This window comes from Dermochelys coriacea, chromosome 8 (genome assembly GCF_009764565.3).
Source record: "Dermochelys coriacea isolate rDerCor1 chromosome 8, rDerCor1.pri.v4, whole genome shotgun sequence".
Lineage (NCBI taxonomy): Eukaryota > Metazoa > Chordata > Testudines > Dermochelyidae > Dermochelys > Dermochelys coriacea.
Genome location: NC_050075.1, coordinates 8,930,583 through 8,948,240, shown reverse-complemented (window position 1 = coordinate 8,948,240; position 17,658 = coordinate 8,930,583). Strand labels below are relative to the sequence as shown.

The following is a 17,658-nucleotide window of genomic DNA, read 5'->3' as shown; positions in this document are numbered from 1 at the left end:
TCATTCAGGCTGACCTGGAGCATTGGCCTCTCCCCATTGTTCCTGGGGGCTGTCAGTCTCAGGGTCCTGGTTTCCCATAGACCCTTTCCCTTTTAGTACTGGGAGCTAGAAAACCAAAACACCCCACTGAATGTTAGTAAGGGGGCAACAGTCCCCTTACACAAATATGAGTAAGAAAGTCAACACACAGAGCTTATCTATGGGAAGCAAATCTTGATGCCTGCAGAGGGATCCGTTGAAGGCACTGGGACTACCCACAGCATGTAAAGTTAAGCAAACATCTGTTGAGCAATGAGTCTTCACAGGAAGAGGGCCTAGTATAATGCCCAAGGTGATTCAAAAATAGAAAATCCTGATCTATGATTTTGGATGTAGAAGAGTTTAGAAATAGAAATCACTTTACTGTATTTCAGGGAAATTCTTTGCAGTTCTGACATTTCTGTTTGTTTTAAAAGAAGAATATAAATACCAATGAATAAAAGAAATGAAACAAACAAAGAATCTATTAAAGGTGCCCCAAGAGTAAGCAGCAGTAAGAGACACATGCTTTTACAAAATTGTTTACAGTCATTGCTTTTGTTATTCCTGGTGGCAATTCTTAGCCCATGTATTAATAAATCTCTTTGGGTCCTTCTGGAAAATTGGGCCTTTCGTTAAGAAACCCCGTGAGCACTCTCACTTTTGGGAGTGTCTTAGGAATCAACTTGAAGTTTTTGTTTAAAGCCCACTTTTGCAAAACTTTACCATTAATAAAAAAATTTAATTCATTCAAAAAAGAAGTAAACAAAACCAGTTTTTGGTGTAGATGAAGTCATCCCCCTTCAAAGTTTGCAGCATAAGACAGCTGGGTTCCAGTGCATAAGAACTAGTGGGTGTGTCTGATTAGAAATTTACCAGACACAAAGATTTTAGTAGAAGCTTTTCTTTATCTAAGCTGTATAAATAATAATATTTAGCACTTCTAGAACCTCTTTTAGCCGCAGATATCAAAGCACTTAATAAACATTCATTAACTAAGCCTCACAAAGCCCCTGTGAGATAGGTACATTAAATATTATCCCAATTAGTGGATAAGGAAACAGAGGCAGAGAAAGGTTTTAGGGCTCCAACCAAAGCTCCCTTAAGGGAAGGTCTCCAATCAGGGCTCTATAACCTGCTTTGCTCTCACTCCATGTAGGAGACAGGAAGGGGCAGGACACAGTGCACAGGACACTGCCAGATCCTACACAGCTGGTGTAACATACAGCAGCCTTTAGGCTATTCTAAATTTCACCTAGGGCCTCAGCTCAACCCAGGATCAAGAGAGAAGCAAAGTGGCTTAGAGCCATCTTTTCCACCCCATCTCCTCTCCTCAGCACAACTGAGGACTGAGCCCAGAATTTGGTAGTTTCACATTACATGTGAAAATTTTCAGGCAGTTGTCACCTTATTCACTAGACCCTTATCCAGCGGGTGAAGACATTTCCTCCAGCTCAGTCAATACTTCAGTGCAACGTAAGGTTGTCTTCATTCTTTTCTCACGCTGTTATTAAGCACTGCAGCAAAGACTGGGGCTGTTATACAACAATATCTCAATAAGCGGATCAACGTTTAAAGAATATGTATAACCAATAGCTATTTATTCCCTTTGTATTTATCTTGAAAAACTCTTGAAAATTATCTTGGCGGGTTGATACAATTCATTTGGATTCTCCACCAGGCCATTATCTATACTTTTTTCATACTCTCTGGCCTTCATTCTGTACTCTGTCCTGTCCTCTGTACCTGATGTTTCTTTGCATTTGCTTCTTATCCTTAATTACTCTTTGAATTTCATTGTTTCTCCACATTGGCTTTTTGTTTTAAACTCCAGGTATATTTAATGCTAGATGACACGCAAAGCCTTTGGGCACACATTAATTTATCGCTGAACATTTCCTATTTCCCCTCAGTCTTCTTTCCCTCTGTTGCTTCATCCAATTCAATTTCACTCATTGCCACGTTTCCCCCCCATTCTTCCAAAACTCACTCCGCTGAAATTCAGTGTCCTCATTTCATCCCTTTCTCTTTTTAATTTTACTTAGTAACCTAAATTATTATTTGCACCTGTCCATTTTCAGTCATGTCCCTCAAGGTCAAGTTCTTATCAAGTAGTTGAAACCTCATCACAATTAGTTTCTTTACATCAGAGACCTTTTTTTATTGTTTGGCTATCCCACTATATTGAATACAACAGAAATGCCAATCACAGTGCATTGGTGTGGGGGGTGCTGAACGTGGACTGGGATTTTCAATGATACCTCAGGGAGTTAGGGCAAAGGCTCTCAATCTTTCCAGACTACTGTACCCCTTTCAGGAGTCTGATTTGTCCTGCATACCCCAAATTTCATCTCACTTAAAAACTACTTGCTTACAAAATCAGACATACAAATACAAAAGTACAGCACAATATTACTGAAAAATTGTTTCCTTTCTCATTTTTATCATATAATTATAAAATAAATCAATTGGAATATAAATATTGTAATTGCATTTCAGTGTATAACATATAGAGCCATATAATCAAGTTATTGTCTGTATGAAATTTTAATTTGTACTGAATTTGCTAGTGCTTTTTATGTAGCCTGTTGTAAAAATAGGCAAATATCTAGATGAGTTGATGTACCCGCTGGAAGACCTCTGTGTACCCCCAGGGGTACACATCCCCCTGGTTGAGAACCACAGAGACTCTACCAACATAGTTCCTCACCATAGTTATGCCAACAGAACCCCATAATGCAGATGACATTCCACTCATGGTAGGGTTTTCTGTAGGTGCAGGAACACTACCTCCCCACACAATGGTAGCTACATCGACAGAAGCATTCTTCTGTTGACATAGCTGCATCTATAGTAGAGGTTAGGTCAGCACAACTATGTTGTTCCGGGGGTTTTCACGCCCCTGACTGACGTAGCTATGTCGACCTAACTTTTAATTGTAGAGCAGGCCTTAGGTGCCTAAATTGCATCGCCTTTCAATGGAACTTGCACATAACTCCTTTAGCCACCTTTGAAAAATCCCACCTCCTACACCTCAGCTATAGAAAAAACATTAGTTAGGGCCAAATACAGCAACTGATCTACTCTCAAAGCTCCCATTGATTCAATGGGAGTACTGCACACAGAATGGCCACAGGATATTAGTCAACATTAGCCACTGGCTCCAAGACTGAAAAACTTTGCTTTAGCTCCAAGAGCAATACTTGGAGAGATATCAGGCCAAATTCAGTTCTGATCTAAGTGGGAACAACTCTTTCCCCATTCTTCTAAGTATATATTGGTCCCACCACTCCATAAAGGGGTGACAAGGGGCTGCCACAGCTCAGCTGGGTAAGGCAAAGGCCATTGCCACTGGAACAGAAAACACACAAACAAGCTGCTGTCTTTAAAATAAAAGGTCTGGGCTTTAGCGAAGCCCAGTGCTAAGAGCCTGATCCTGCAAGGTGCTGAGCACCCTCAACTCTCACTGAAGTCAATGGAAGTAGTGAAACTGACTGTCATTTTTTTGGTGTTGATATTCTTTTCTTCAGGTTTGGAGATGCATAGGCAGGGCGGCGGGGCAAGCAACTCAATCTCATTTCTCCAGCAGGAGTGCCGGGGGGACTGCAGGTGAAAGGGGGTGGGGAGGGGCCCCAGTTTGCTCTGGCCCAGGGCCCCACAAAATCCTAATCCGCCCCTGTGAATAGGAACACAGGACATAGCACTGGAAGGGACCTCCTGCGGCACTGAGTGCAGACTTCTTCTTTTGCAAGCAACCCGCCCTATAACCCCAGCTGTTAAGGGCAATCCCTGTAATATAACACCCAGAGAGTGAGAAGACAGATAGGCAGATAGACAGACTCATGGGTACACACCACATAGGTTTATCTTTTTAAATTTTCTTCTGGGCCAGCATGGGACTACAACTATACCCAAGTAAGGGGCAGTTTAGTGTTTTAATTTGTTTATGGGATAGAGTCAGATCCCATCAATGCTCCAACTTTTCACTGTGTTGTAATTGCTTTGGCAAAAGCCATGCAATACGCAGGTCCCGACTCAGTTGTAGGTTAAAATGGGGCTTTAACATTTTGCTGTCATTAAATCCTGGCAGAGACTTGTCAACAGAAGTTGCTAAATATCCTGCGTAAAATGTGATAATTTTTAGTCTATCTTCCATGCATTGGCAAAACTTCCTTGGAGACAGGAGAGTTATGAGAGTTACCAAGGACAGAAGAAAACTCCCAAATGATTTTGAATCTGGTTTAACTAACTCACTTTTTGCCTATGCTGGTAACAGATGTCAATTCCCCAGTAATCGAAAGCCCTGGCAGTAATTTTTCCATTAAGAAAGTCTCCTTAAGACACTTCTAAGTACAATCAGGCACTTTTGTGATCACATATTTTTGCAGAATCATTTACATCGATTACTTTTACTGTTCGTGGAGTTCTGACACCTCTCTGACACCAAAGCTCCTTTATGAGTATGAAGGATACTATTAGTTCTTATAGTACCAAAGCAATAATTTCACCCAATTTCACTCCCTCTGAAATCAAGGGTAAAATTCCTCTTTACTTCAATGACAGCTGGATTGGGCCCACTACTACACCTATTACTTGGCCAGCATGGAGATGTTACCGCTCCACTGGAGCTGCATTACAAGCTATTTGAATGCCCATTATCTGGCCAACATTAAAAACAGATTATCTGCTTCTATTTCCATCACTTAAGGGCGAAATTCTGCCACTGTATGTGTGTGTGTGTGTGTGGCGGGGAGGCCCAGTGAACTCAACAGGAGCTCCCATGGAATGCTGGACAGCAGGATTTGGCCTTATCTTGACCTTTTCTTTTTTTTGGTGGTAGTAGTACAGAAACATTTCAAAACTATCACTCTGTAGCAGTGAAGTCACTTTCCTTATTGATGAAGCATCAGCAGCTCTGTCAATGTACTTGCTCTGATCCAAACCCCACAGGAGTTAGTGGAAAGACTTCCATTGACTTCAGTGGGCTTTGGATCAGGCCCTAAAATCCCAATCCTGCATGCCATTCCCTACGATCCCTTGGGCTCCAAGCTGTTATGTAAAGAGAAGAAGATGGTGATGATAATGATGATTACACTCACTCATAACAGACCAATTCATTAATATGGTATCTGGACACATTCTGCGAGTATTACATGTATTTTACAGATACGAGAAGAGACAGCTAGTGGCCTGAACACCACAGAGCTACATACCCAGTGATCTCTAAAGGTGGCCAGTCTGAGGCTGGGACATATTTCCAGCAGGAGGGAATTTCAAAGGCAATGATCCACCAGTGAGAATCTTGACCATGAGCTCCATCCACACTGCATCGTTAGACTAAGGGCTTGTCTACACTACCGCTTAAGTTGATGTAAGTTACTTCACTCGGGGTGTGAAAAAGCCACCCCGCGAGTGATGTAATTTACATCGACTTAAAGGGGTGTCTACAACCGTGCTTGTCGAGGATGTAGCGCGGTAGTGAAGACAAGCCCTAAGCATGTGCACTGCCCTGTAGCGTGGCCCTAATCCATATTCCCCAATCACAGTTAGTTTTACACTCTCATTCAAACTAGTTCATCTAGAACAAACAGTCTAGAACAAAACAAATAATTGCGAAAGACACACTTTCCATGGTGACACAGCCTACCTTGGTACTGTCCAAAGAGTCTTTGTGTACAAACGCCTGCACAAATTCTTCAGGCCCAATGTGACTTAGCCTTTCCTTTTGGGAGACAGAGAAAAAGACAGAGAGAGAGAGCAAGAGTAATCCGCAGTATCTCTTATTTTTGGCTTTGCAAGACTTCAGCTTTACCAGCCAAGTTTTGGCATCAGGTTGAAATGGGACTTTAATGAAGTGCTATGCAGCCAGCAAGTTCCCCACTTTAACTTTCATAAAAACAATCAATGTTACTGCAACAGAAACAGGGAAGTGATAAACAGGGGAGAATAAAATCATCTCACTACCTCCAGCCAACAGAATATAAATAGCTTGTGGTGGTGATAAACCACACTGAAGACCTGTCTGTATTGTACATAAAACGGAGGGCTCATGACCTAGTGGAGAAGTCACTGGGCTAGGAGTCATTAGACCTGGGTTCTGTTCCTGGCTTTGCTGCTGTGCAACTTTGGGTGAGTCACTGCCCCTCTCAGTATCTCCATTTCCCTGCCCATAAAAGGGGGATAAACAATGTGATCTCCAATGATAAGTAAAAGCTAAGTACATATTGCTTTGGCCCTTACTAATACTGCGCTCCTAAGGGGGCCAAAGGTACTGACTGTATGCAAATGGAGGAAATATGGCAATGAAGATGCATGCACCTAAATACTAGGAGACCATCATTCCAGTGTCAAAATTAGAAGTAAATAATGTATCCAACTGACAGTTAAAGGACTAGGGATGTCCAATAGCTATAAAACTCTGGTACACCCTCATACATCTCAACTCTCACTGCCTAGGAGGGACAGTAACGTTTTTCCCCCCCATCATGACTAAGTGTCATTAGAATGGCAAGAGGCATTACAGGTTAAAAAAGAAGCTAGTGTTTGCGATTCTGCCTGCACAGGATATCAATTTAGCTCCCCAAAGAATCAGGCTCCCTGACACAAGCTCAAAGGGAGCACAAAGTAATATTTGCTTGACATTAGCTCTACACGTTTGGTCGAAATGAGACATTTCACAGGGAAAGGATTTCATTTGGAGAGGAAAGATCATTGCAAACGATGAGTGCTCCTGTCCTACAGCTAACAAAGCTTCTCCTTGTACGCTGGAGAGAGCTACTTCCTACTGCCCCATATCTTTGTCTCTAGGATTTGATGTCTGTCAATACATTTCAAATGGATTTAGAAAGCATGAAGTAAGATGTGATATTTTACAGGAGTTGACATCGGCATCACAACTGATTATACCAAGGCTGGCTGCTACTAAGTTCTTAATGAACTGAGCCCTACAGGCCAAGTTCTGATCTTGGTTACATTCGTGTCATTCCCTTTGACTTGTACATGTGCCCAAGGTCACACTTTATCCAATATATGGAAGTAGGATAGAACATTAGTTACATTAGCTACCTCTTATTATTATCATGCCAATGTGGCCTAGTGGGTAGAGCACCAGACTGGGTCTCCGGAGACCTGGGTTCTAGTCCGAGCTTTTCGGTTGGCCTGTTGAGTAACCTTGGGCAAGTCACTTCCTCGCTCTGTGCCTCAGTTTCCTCATCTGTAAAATGGAAATAATGATACTGACCTCCTTTGTAAAGCTCTTTGAGTCTACTGATAAAAAGCTCTATAGAAGAGTGTGGCAGCCAGGCTGGAACAACATCCCTTGCCATGAGCTCAGTGTCAGCCTTTAAATAGTTAAACAATAAACTCAAAATCTGGCTGTAGGTGCCTTTAATTATTAAACAAACACAAATGGTAACTGCTTAGTCACAGTGCGTTATGACCCCAGGCTTGTGGACTAGTACAGTGATTCTCAACCATGGATCACTGCAGTCCCATCATCACATTTTAGAGTCAAGTTGATCTGTGGAGAAAAAACAAACAAACAAACCCTGCCACAAAAGGCTTCCACAGTCTCTGGTGCTGTTTAGTTAGAGCTCCAGAAAGCTGGGAGGGCCAAAGTACATATGCTGAAAACCAACCTTTTGGTTGGTGGATCCTATAGATGGAGCCTATAATTCATGGGTTTCCTTCCTAGATATTCCTCTTTGAGGAGTAGAATATGGCCAACTGTGGGATTAGAATGCTTTTGAGTTCCATAATACTCCCCCCAACCCTTCATCCCCACACGGTTTCACCTTTTTTTTTTTTTTTAAAATGTTATTTTCCATTCAGATGAACAGAGAAAAATAGGCTTAGGGCTCCAGAAGTGAACGGTGCCCTCCCAGGCTTAAGCTGAAGGGTATCAAGAGGTTTGAGGACAGATGCAGCGTTGTGGAGCAGCAGTGAGGTTATGATGCACCACCACATAATCTGATGCCGAAATAAATCTGTTAGTCTTTAAGGTGCCACCAGACTCCTGGGTTTTTTTCAAATAATCTTTGCCACGGGGAGGTAGGACACCCATGCGGTGGACCTGACACTGCATGGGAGAGAAGGCTTCGGATCACCCCACCACCTTGAAGAAACTGCCCCCGTCACCACCAGAAGAGGGAGCAACAATCATCAAAAGCCTGCTGAGGAGTGGATTGGGTGGGGAGAAGGGAGACAGTAGGACTGGGTGGGCACACAGGTACCTGAAGTCTCATAAGTTCAGGTCTATGAAACGGAGAAAGGAAAAACACCAACGAACGAAGATGCTTGTGTAGCAGAGAACTGGTTCTGAGCAATGTAAAAGCTTGAATATCGAACAAAATTGGGATGACAGAGGTCAGCCATTCCACAGCACCTTCCATTCAAGGGGCTCAAAGCACTTTGCAAATGGAACTGAACTAAATTCACCGGGAAGCAGATGAGCAAACTGAGGGAGAGGAAGAGGTTAAGTGACCTGCTCATAGTCACAGGACAAAGCACATACCCTGCTTCTCAGTCCTCCGCTCTAATCCACTAACCATGCTTCCTCCTGCAGTATTAATACTGTGCTAACTATGCTGCAGCAGCGTATGTATTTCACTTGGGTTTTGACGACACAGCTACTGCTGGGCTTTAAAATGCCACCTTTGAAATCAAAGTTAGGAATTCCACATGTGCTGCACTTACCAATTCCACATGTGTTAGCTGCTGAGCCAGAGTGTAGGGGTCGCTACAGACGGTCAGGATTTCTCTCTGAATTGATGGCGGTTTACTTTTAAAGGCAACCAGCTTGTCAGAGACAGCAGCATTGATCTTGACTATTCCTTCTTGCCCATGGCTAAGGGTTGCAAGCTTCTGATTCAGGGCTTGCAAAAGCTGATTCATCCTTTTCCAATAGGCCTGGAGAGAAAAAACAAAAACAAAAACTGAGGAGGAGATAAACATACAAAAGCCACAGGCCTCGACAATGGTGTATTTTAATTTTCCTACCCCAAAATATCCATAAACTAACACTGGGCTACCATCTGATTTTCACCAAGACGATTTCAGAACAGCCAGTCGACTTAATTATAGTTCTGTCCGCCAACTCTGCACCACAGAATCAGCCTCCAGGCAAGTGTGCAAGCAAGCTGTGCTCCTTCGTGCGAGCCCAAACCCATTGACCAGCGCCACCGCAGACTGGCCAGAAAGGATGATAAAAGGATCAGGAAAGAGAGGTGGAGCCACTAAAGTAAGCTGCTCCTGATTTCGACCAATTATAATAGACAGCAGAAGTTGGCCCTTAATTTCCATTTAGTAGTTGCCATGCCAAGGACTCTACTTCTTAGCGATGGCTTGTCATAATGAACATGGCTAATGCTATTCATAGTTCTCTCCATCCCTCTGTTTTGTACAACATCCCAATACAGCGGGGCTCGCTGCTTGCAACGGACGGCCTTGTCAGGAAGAACGGAGCACTTCATAGCTGTGAGCAGTTAATACACAAATAGTTCATTTCTTTAAGCAAAGCTAATATTATTGTATCCTATCACAGCAACACACTCGGGAGGCATAGTCATTCCTGGGCAGATGTGGTGCTGCACGTCACACTGCAGCCTAGAGGAGCTGCGGGTCACAAAAGAGGGGCTGGAATGCTCTTGGAACACACCCATGACTGACAGATGCAAATACTGTAAAACTGAAACACCTGGGAAATGGTTTGATGGGTTCTCTAGACAGAGATTTTCATTTAATAAGGCCAGGCCAGAATCGATGGGAACATTTTGCAGCCGTGAAATGTTCCAAGGATGAAAGTCCCTGGGAGCTACTCAGCTTAGCTGCGTGTGGCCACACAAAGCTCTCCTCTCCCCTGCATCCTGAAGCACCGCAGAGCAGAGCAATCTCCATGGGCTCACCTTGCTGTTGTTTTAAGCATAAGTTATGTGTTGATGTTTGTTGATGGCAGCACATCCCCCGGCTAGGGTGGGCTATTCCCTACTCACTTGCACACACCATGCACCATGCACTTGGGGCATGGTTTGCAGGCTGGCTTATTAGCAACTATACCTCACAGCACATTCTAATGTGCTACAGAGGGATACTTATCTGGCTGCTTGTAAGGAGGAGAACCCCCTACTCCTCATCCAAATGGAGAAAATTTAGCCTACATATATTTTATATGTTACTGAGCTAACACAGTGCATCTCTCTTTGTCCCCCTCTATGGCAAAACTAGGTAAAGCAGTTTGAGTCTGCAACTGCCTCTGAGCTTTGATCCTTCAGTTTAAGCAGAAAAACCGTGAGTTTCTAGACAGAGGCCCTGGGTTCAATCCTGCAGATGATTCATTCAAGGCAGTCACTACATAAACATGATCTGGGATCTTAAACACCGCTTTGCAGTTCACTCACAGCTACACTGTAACCACCGGCAAACCTCCCAAACACATTCTAAGAACATTTCACAAGGCAGTTTCCCCTTGGAAGAGACATAATCAATGTTTTGTATTCCTGGCGCTCACATTTTAAACGGACAATACCTCAGGGCCCAGGCTCAGTGGGTGTGGTCCATGTGCTCATTTCTTCAAGGAATAAAATAATGTGCTTACATCCACTCTGCTTTCACTACAATCAAGGTGAGAGGCTGCAAATCCCGAGCACATCTACAGCACTTCAACACCTGCCATAAGACTTTCATTATTTCTCTGTCAGTTAACGGCTTTTCTAATAGAAGGAATGAGATACTGAGTTTGCTCATTCTGCTCATGTGAGTAGCCTGCATCATTCAATGGACTGCAGCAGGTGAACAGGATTTGGCTTTATTATTCCTTAATCAGTAGCTGGGGAGCCTGGATCAGCATTCACGTCACACTCGCATCAGTACCCAGGCCAGGCCCGGGAAGCTAATGATCCAACCAGTGGACCAAATTCAGTGATGAATTCTGGCCACGTGCCAACTGAGGGCTGTTGCACTTACGCTAGGAAGAATCAGTAGCTGATGAGCCCAGTATACTGTGAAGACCTTGAGGGGTGGGTAGGTAACTCTTGGAAATCGCTGGACACGCATTCTATTTCAAAATAACGCTGCTTAGGTATCACTGGGGTTTTTGCCTCTCTCTTCATTCTTTGGCCTTGTCTACACTACAAAGCAGTGTCAGCAAAAGTTATGCTGCTTTAGACTATGTCTATACTGGCAATTGAGTGACAAAACTTTTGTTGTTCAGAGGTGCTAGCCACCCCAGCTCCCGAAAGACAAAAGTTTTGCCATGGCAAGTGTCAGTGTGAACACGCATCCTGTCGACAACGCGAATGCCACTCGTTGTGGGTAGAAGTACTTTGTCGGCATAAACAGCGGCTACGCTGCCCGACTTTCAGCAGCTGTGTCAACTTGGCCGTGTTGCTAAAAGCTGTGTAGTGTAGACATAGCCTTAATTAAAGTGCTTTAATTAAAATCACTGTTGCATGTCCACACTAGCTCCTTGTGTCAGCAGAGCGCATCCACACTAGCAGCTCTTGCATCGACCCAGAGAGCACAGCACGGTGGGTAGCTATCCCACTGGGCAACTGGCTGCCAGGTGCTTTGGGAAGGGTTTGCAATGCCTCATGGGGCAGAGACAGGGTCACATGATGCAGGTTTCCCGATCCCATCGTTTTGGGAGCATCCTAGTAGATTGTCAGTGGCTTTTTCAACTGAAGTGTGGTGGGGGAGGGAGAGGAGAGTGGAGTGTCTGGGGTGGGGGAGATAAACACCCCCCCACACACCTCAGCCCCCAGCTCTGCTCAGCACAGCAGCCCGCTCTGCCTGTCTATGGTCCTGTGATTCCCTCTGAGTTCTCCCACAGCCTCTGCCGGGAGCAGCATCCTAAGCAACTCTGTGAGCTCTCCGTGCTGAGGAATGTCAAAGCAGCCCAGCGGTTCCCCAGCTCCCTGCAGCAGCAATCGACCCCTGTGTTGCTCTTGCCAGGCAGAACAGGAGCATTCCACATTAATGCTTTGCTCTTTGTTCCCCAAAGAGAGCAGCACACTCAGCTGTCAGATACTTCCTGGAGCTTTGAAGGGGGGGCGCATGCCTGCAGGGCAACAGAGATGGACACAGTGAGCAGAGCGGCCATGGCAGGCATTGTGGGATACTGGTGAAAGCCAGTTCTGTTGACAAAACAACAGCGGTGTCTACACTGATGCGTTGTCGCTTTAACTTTTCGGCAAAAAGCTTTATGCTTCTCATTGAGGTGGTTTGGTTTTGTCGGCAAAACAGCAGAGTTTTGCCACCAATAGTAGCTTTGTAGTGTGGACACCTCCCCTGTTTTGCTGGCAAAAGGCAGCTTTTGCGAACAAAACTTTGTAGTGTTGACAAGGCCTTTGTTACTAAAGTTACTTCTATGAAAACAAGAACCTTTGTTTCTTCAGATAAAGATTTTTCCAGCATGCTGCTTACTGGCTCTGATGCAAGAGAGCTCACCAAACTTCTCTCTCATATGTCACCAGGTGCACAGAAGGCAGAGCTTTTGGTTACTGCAGACTGGGCTGGCTCTGAAGCAGTGAAGAGTGTCTGAACGCTTTCTGTGGTTTATGCCCATATGGGCTTGCACATGTCTCTGCTGGTTTTGAACCTCAGTGAATAGATCTGGTTGAAAAATGGGTTTCTCTCTCCCTGCAGAAAATGTTGATTTTTCAGTAGAAATTCAAATATCTAGACATTTTGGTTGGAAATCAAAATATTTCCATTTTTGACTGAAGTATTTTGGTTTTTGGGCATCTGTTTTTCAGAAAAAAAAATCTACAGAGAGACAATTTTTGGAAAAATGTTTCACTCAGTTGAAAATCCAATTTTCCATTAAAAAAATGTTTTGACAAAAATTTTTTGTATCCTACCTCTAGGATAACCAATTCCTGGCTGTTTTTATGCAAAGCAATAAACCAACCCAGCATTGCTTGAACAATTCAGGAACATTAGCAAACCTTTTCACAAACCTTGGTCTACATTTGTAGTTTCCCCTGCTTTTGTAGTGAACATTTCACACAGATGTAGAAATAGGCCACAGAAAACAAAGATTCATATAAATGTCCCAGATAATATATAAAGAAGAGAGTGACTCTAAACATACATAAGCAGGAATATTTCTAAATAAAATTTCTCCAAGAAACTCATTGAAAAAAGAGAGTTACATTAATTTTGCTCAGTGCAGTCTTCTCCAAGAAGCATTTCCTTGTATTTGTGAACAGCCTTATAGCTTTTGCCATCACAGAAGGATTTCCAGCCTTGTTTAAACTGTAATCAGCAACTGAAAATAGTGTTTTAAATTAGATTCAACACTATATTTTGGAATACTCCTGCTGGTAAACATCTTGCCACAAAGTGACACTTGATGATATGGGAGCTAAGTGCTAGAGTAGAGAGCATGCCATCCTACGCTGTTTTGCTACTAGCTTAACAATTAAAAGAAGAGTGCTATTGTTTAATATTTAAACAAAATGTTTAATTCTTAACTAGGAATCTTCAGAAGACAGAGCCCCGCAGGTGGCTCAGGAGCTCAAAATTTTAATTAAAACTTCTCTCTCTAAATGCAAATCACAACACTTGGCAAGCAACCATTCTCAGCATGTGTACCTTTATAAACATTGCACAGAGCCTTTAGAAACCAGACTGTACAAAGGACAGGAGAATATCCTGTAGGGGAAAATCTTGCAGTAGCCTAAGGGAATGGACTAGATGACCTAATAGCTCCTTTCCATCTCCGATTTCTGAGATTCATAGTGCTGGCAGCTTTCTTTCAAACAAGCACAATCAACAGCAGGGTGCCTCTTTCATGCTGTTTCTCCAAAAGAAAATTTGCATGTGTAGGAAGGGAGTTCTTCCTTAAGTTAATTACAGCGTTTGTTCAGGCGTAATCTCTTGTAATTACAGCTCACGTTAATATTTGGAACAACATATGGGCCTGATTCGGAGATGCACTGAGCTCCCCCGGGACACCTCCCAGCAAAGGGAACGGGAGGTGCAGGGGCTCAGAAGTTACAGGCATACAGCAACTGTTCAGGGCTGGGCCCTTCATTTATGTGGCAAAGAAGTAAAAGTTTATATGCCAAAGGCTAATCTCTCTAGTGTTTTTAGCTCTTTTTCAGCACGGCTGCTTAAAATAAAGTATCAATTTTTAATTAGATGTCTTGCAGCAGAAAACTCGTCTGTTCCTAGCCTCCCTCCTGTTCCTTCCTTTCCAATTTACTCTACGACGTTGACATATTTCCGGCAGCTTGTTCCTTTGACTACAAAAGATCAGTGGACACAAATCCCCTTCTTAGTCAACTGGCAGGAGAGTGGAGTAAACTGTTTAACTATCAGCAAAAACCCTCCTCTCCCCTTAGTCAGATAGGAACAACTCCACTGCTCGGAAAGAGGAGCTGCACAGGTACAACACCGGAATCAGAGTGCTCCCAATAATAATAATAATAAGCAACATAGTGTAGCAGTGGCTACTCCACATGCTTCACTGCAAAGCTCATGGCCTAGTCACCTACTCCTACTGACCTTCAGCACATACCTTTCACTGCGGGTGCCTGTAGAGAAAGAGACGGGATGGGGGCACAGTGGAATAGGCGGGGGGTGTTAGAGCCAGAGAGGACATATGCTGCATGTTGGACTCCAAAACTGGTTATTATGTAGCAATTTGGGAGTCTACCTTTAACTCCACTCCCAGACCAAGCATCTACCTGGGCTGTGAGGCACCCATTCGGCAGTACAGACATACCCAATGTGGCCTGCAGTGACCAAGCAGTGATAAAACCTGGAAATCCCATTCAGAGCATGGAAGGCTTTTCCCACTACATTGGAATCAGGCAGGGTTAATGTGGTCCCTTTAAACTGAGCCTAAAACATATAGGGTAATGTCAACCTTGGATTTTTTCCTGGACTCACTAGAAAAACTTAGAAATAGGAGTTATTTCCACTGTGTATTGAGTTTGAACTCCTGTGGAAGAGACAGGCTTTTTGTAAAAGGGTCCTGTTACAGGTAACAGCAGGTGGTTGAATGTAGGCCAGCTGCCTTAGAGATCTTCCTACAACTGCTGCAAATCTTAAAGACGCGTTAATTATTCCAGCCCAGAACATTCATGAACATCTGACTCTCTTAAGATGTGAGAGTTCTCTCCATAACATGAAACTTCATTTGCCATTCAGAATCAGTCTCTCCCATTCATGTATTTCAGGAACAGGGTCTGATTCTCCTCTCCCAGGTGACTTACATCCTGGAATTATCCCCGTGCAAGTGACAGCAAACTCTGTGCCTCAGAAGGATATGTCCCTGCTCTGTTCAGAATAAGCTTATCAGTCAGTATTCGCAAAAAGAAAAAGGAGTACTTGTGGCACCTTAGAGACTAACAAATTTATTAGAGCATAAGCTTTCGTGAGGTACAGCTCACTTCATATTGTAAGTGCAGATCTCAAAGTACAGTCACAATTTACTGCTGCCGAGCTTTAAATGTTATTTTCTTGCAATGGCATGTTCCTAAGACATTTTCCCTGCACAGAGAAGGGAGGAGAAAGGATTCCCACATCTGTTGGGCCCAGCCCTAATCTCAGAGTGGTCAGTGGGAAAACTTCCAGTGACCACAGCAGGAGCAGATTCTGGCCAATTACAGCTAAAAACAAAGGGAAAGTTCCCCTTTGCAGAAACAATGTTAGAAACCCCTCCTGACCCCAACACAGTTCTCACCCATGCCCATCCCTCTCCTCTGGCATAAGTACACTGGCATGCGAGTGCTGAACAAACTTAAACCGAAGTATAAGAGTCCAGAATACCTAATGAGCCAGACCCCCAGCTAGTGTAAACTTGCACAGCTTCACTCCAGTCAATGTGCCTGTTTGCACTACATGAGGGTCTGGCCAGATAGTGTATTTTTTCTGCATCCCCCCAGGTTGCAGAAGATTGTCTCTATTAGCTAAGGGGGAATCTCCATTAGTTTTAAGGGAAGGAGGGTCCTATCCTGTCTGTAGCCGGCAGTCAACAACAAGACTGACACTAAGTCCTGTCTCCACTCTGCTCCTGACCATGCACTGTTACATGACGTCTCACACCTTCTGATGCAGGTAAGCTGAACACTATGCAATTTATTCTGTGGGGATCTTTGTCCTCTCCAATCGCATGGGTATTAAAGACCCCAAAGCAATTTTTGAAAGGTCAGGGGGTTTCCACCAGTGTCCTGGGCCAAAATTTCCCTGCACTCTACGTGCAGCACTCTGTACCCAGGCTGGGGTATGCGCTCCACCCCAGAGATGGCTGCATTTCAATGGAGTGGTATCATTTATAAGACACACTGCCAGCTTTGGGCTGTTAACATGTACATTGCAATTTATAAGTAGCCGTAAAAAAAGGTCAGTCTGGCTAGTGGTTTATTTGTGGAAATAGAGACAAAGGAGGAGGAAATCTGTGAGAGATTTCCCGTCCCAAACTGTGCCACTGGGCTGGGTGAGGTTCCAGCAAAACTGGCCACAGGACCAGCCCAGATACCTGGTGCTGCCTGGAGTGTCTCCTTCATGGGGGTGGGTCATGGCCATGTATGGGGAGGCCTTTATGGGAGCAGTGTGTCCTTGGTACTCCCCCAGTGCTCCCTTGCATCCAGGCTCCATTCAACAATCACGCAGTCCCCCACCCTCACTCTCTTCTCCTGGCATTTTATTTATGGTGGCCTCCTGGCCAGCCAAACCAGAGTAGCGATGCCAGTGTACAACCAGCCAGTGCATTGTCAGTGGCTATGCCAGCCCAGCCCAACAGCAGCTGCTTCCATTTCTCTCCTGTTTCATGTGGATGGGTGGGGCATATTTCCTTTCCTTTCTCTTTCAATCCTGCAGTTTTGTTTTGTTTTTTTAACTGGATTACCCACATCTGTGGCCTAAAGCCTAGAATGAGCCAGGATGCAGCCAATGGACATTGAACTTCTCCACATCCCATGGTTAACCTAGCAGTAATTAAAGACTCTCAATGCACTATTAGCCCTTTTCCTTATCATCTGCATGGGCTTTGTGCTATTTTTAATATTACTTGGCTTCTGAATTTATTTCAAGGCCAGACCCCTGAATCTGAATTCAAGTCCCACAGGCATCCCATCTCTCCACTGCTCTGTTCCACTCTGCCATGGATAAAGTTAATGAGTTTTAAAGGCCAGAAGGGACTACTATGATCATCTAGTCTGGCTTTCAGCATAAAAGACCACGAGTTTCTGTGTTCAGTTAAGAAGTGCCACTTTCTGCCCCCCAAAGAGGCTGCATTTCACTAAACAGTTATAAAGCACCTGGGAAATACTTCAGGTTGTATTACCAGTCACATACAAGCTTTTATATTCCAGGTCACGTAATGCAACACTCATAAAAGACGTTGTTTGGTTTTAGGCTTTAATTTCTGCCCCAGAAGCATATGCATTTGCAAATGACTTAGAAACAGCAAGTTCACTGTTTATTGCAACTAATTGCTGTACCAGATAAAATCCAGAGGTTAATGCTATCTCCATTTGCAGTCAGCATTTTACTTCACAGGAACCTCTGTGTTTCACATCTCGGATTAATATTCAGTACAATGCAGTAGATTTAGCATGTGATCACCACTTACAGCCAACCACAAGTGGATTTAGGAGCATGACTCCCATTAATATCAAGCGGCTATATCTAGGG

At 43.9% G+C, this 17,658-nt stretch overlaps 1 protein-coding gene across 2 annotated transcripts in view; it reads right to left on the bottom strand.

The window, feature by feature from the left end:
- Positions 1-17,658, bottom strand: part of RASGEF1C (RasGEF domain family member 1C) — a 112,302-nt gene that overhangs the window by 21,420 nt on the left and 73,224 nt on the right. For both annotated transcript variants that reach the window (XM_038413445.2, XM_038413447.2), the window contains exons 5-6: positions 8,713-8,925; positions 5,666-5,740 (exon numbers count right to left, since the gene is read on the bottom strand). In XM_038413445.2, coding sequence (XP_038269373.1) covers positions 5,666-5,740; positions 8,713-8,925 — 288 coding nt within the window. The remainder of the gene's footprint in view (positions 1-5,665; positions 5,741-8,712; positions 8,926-17,658) is intronic.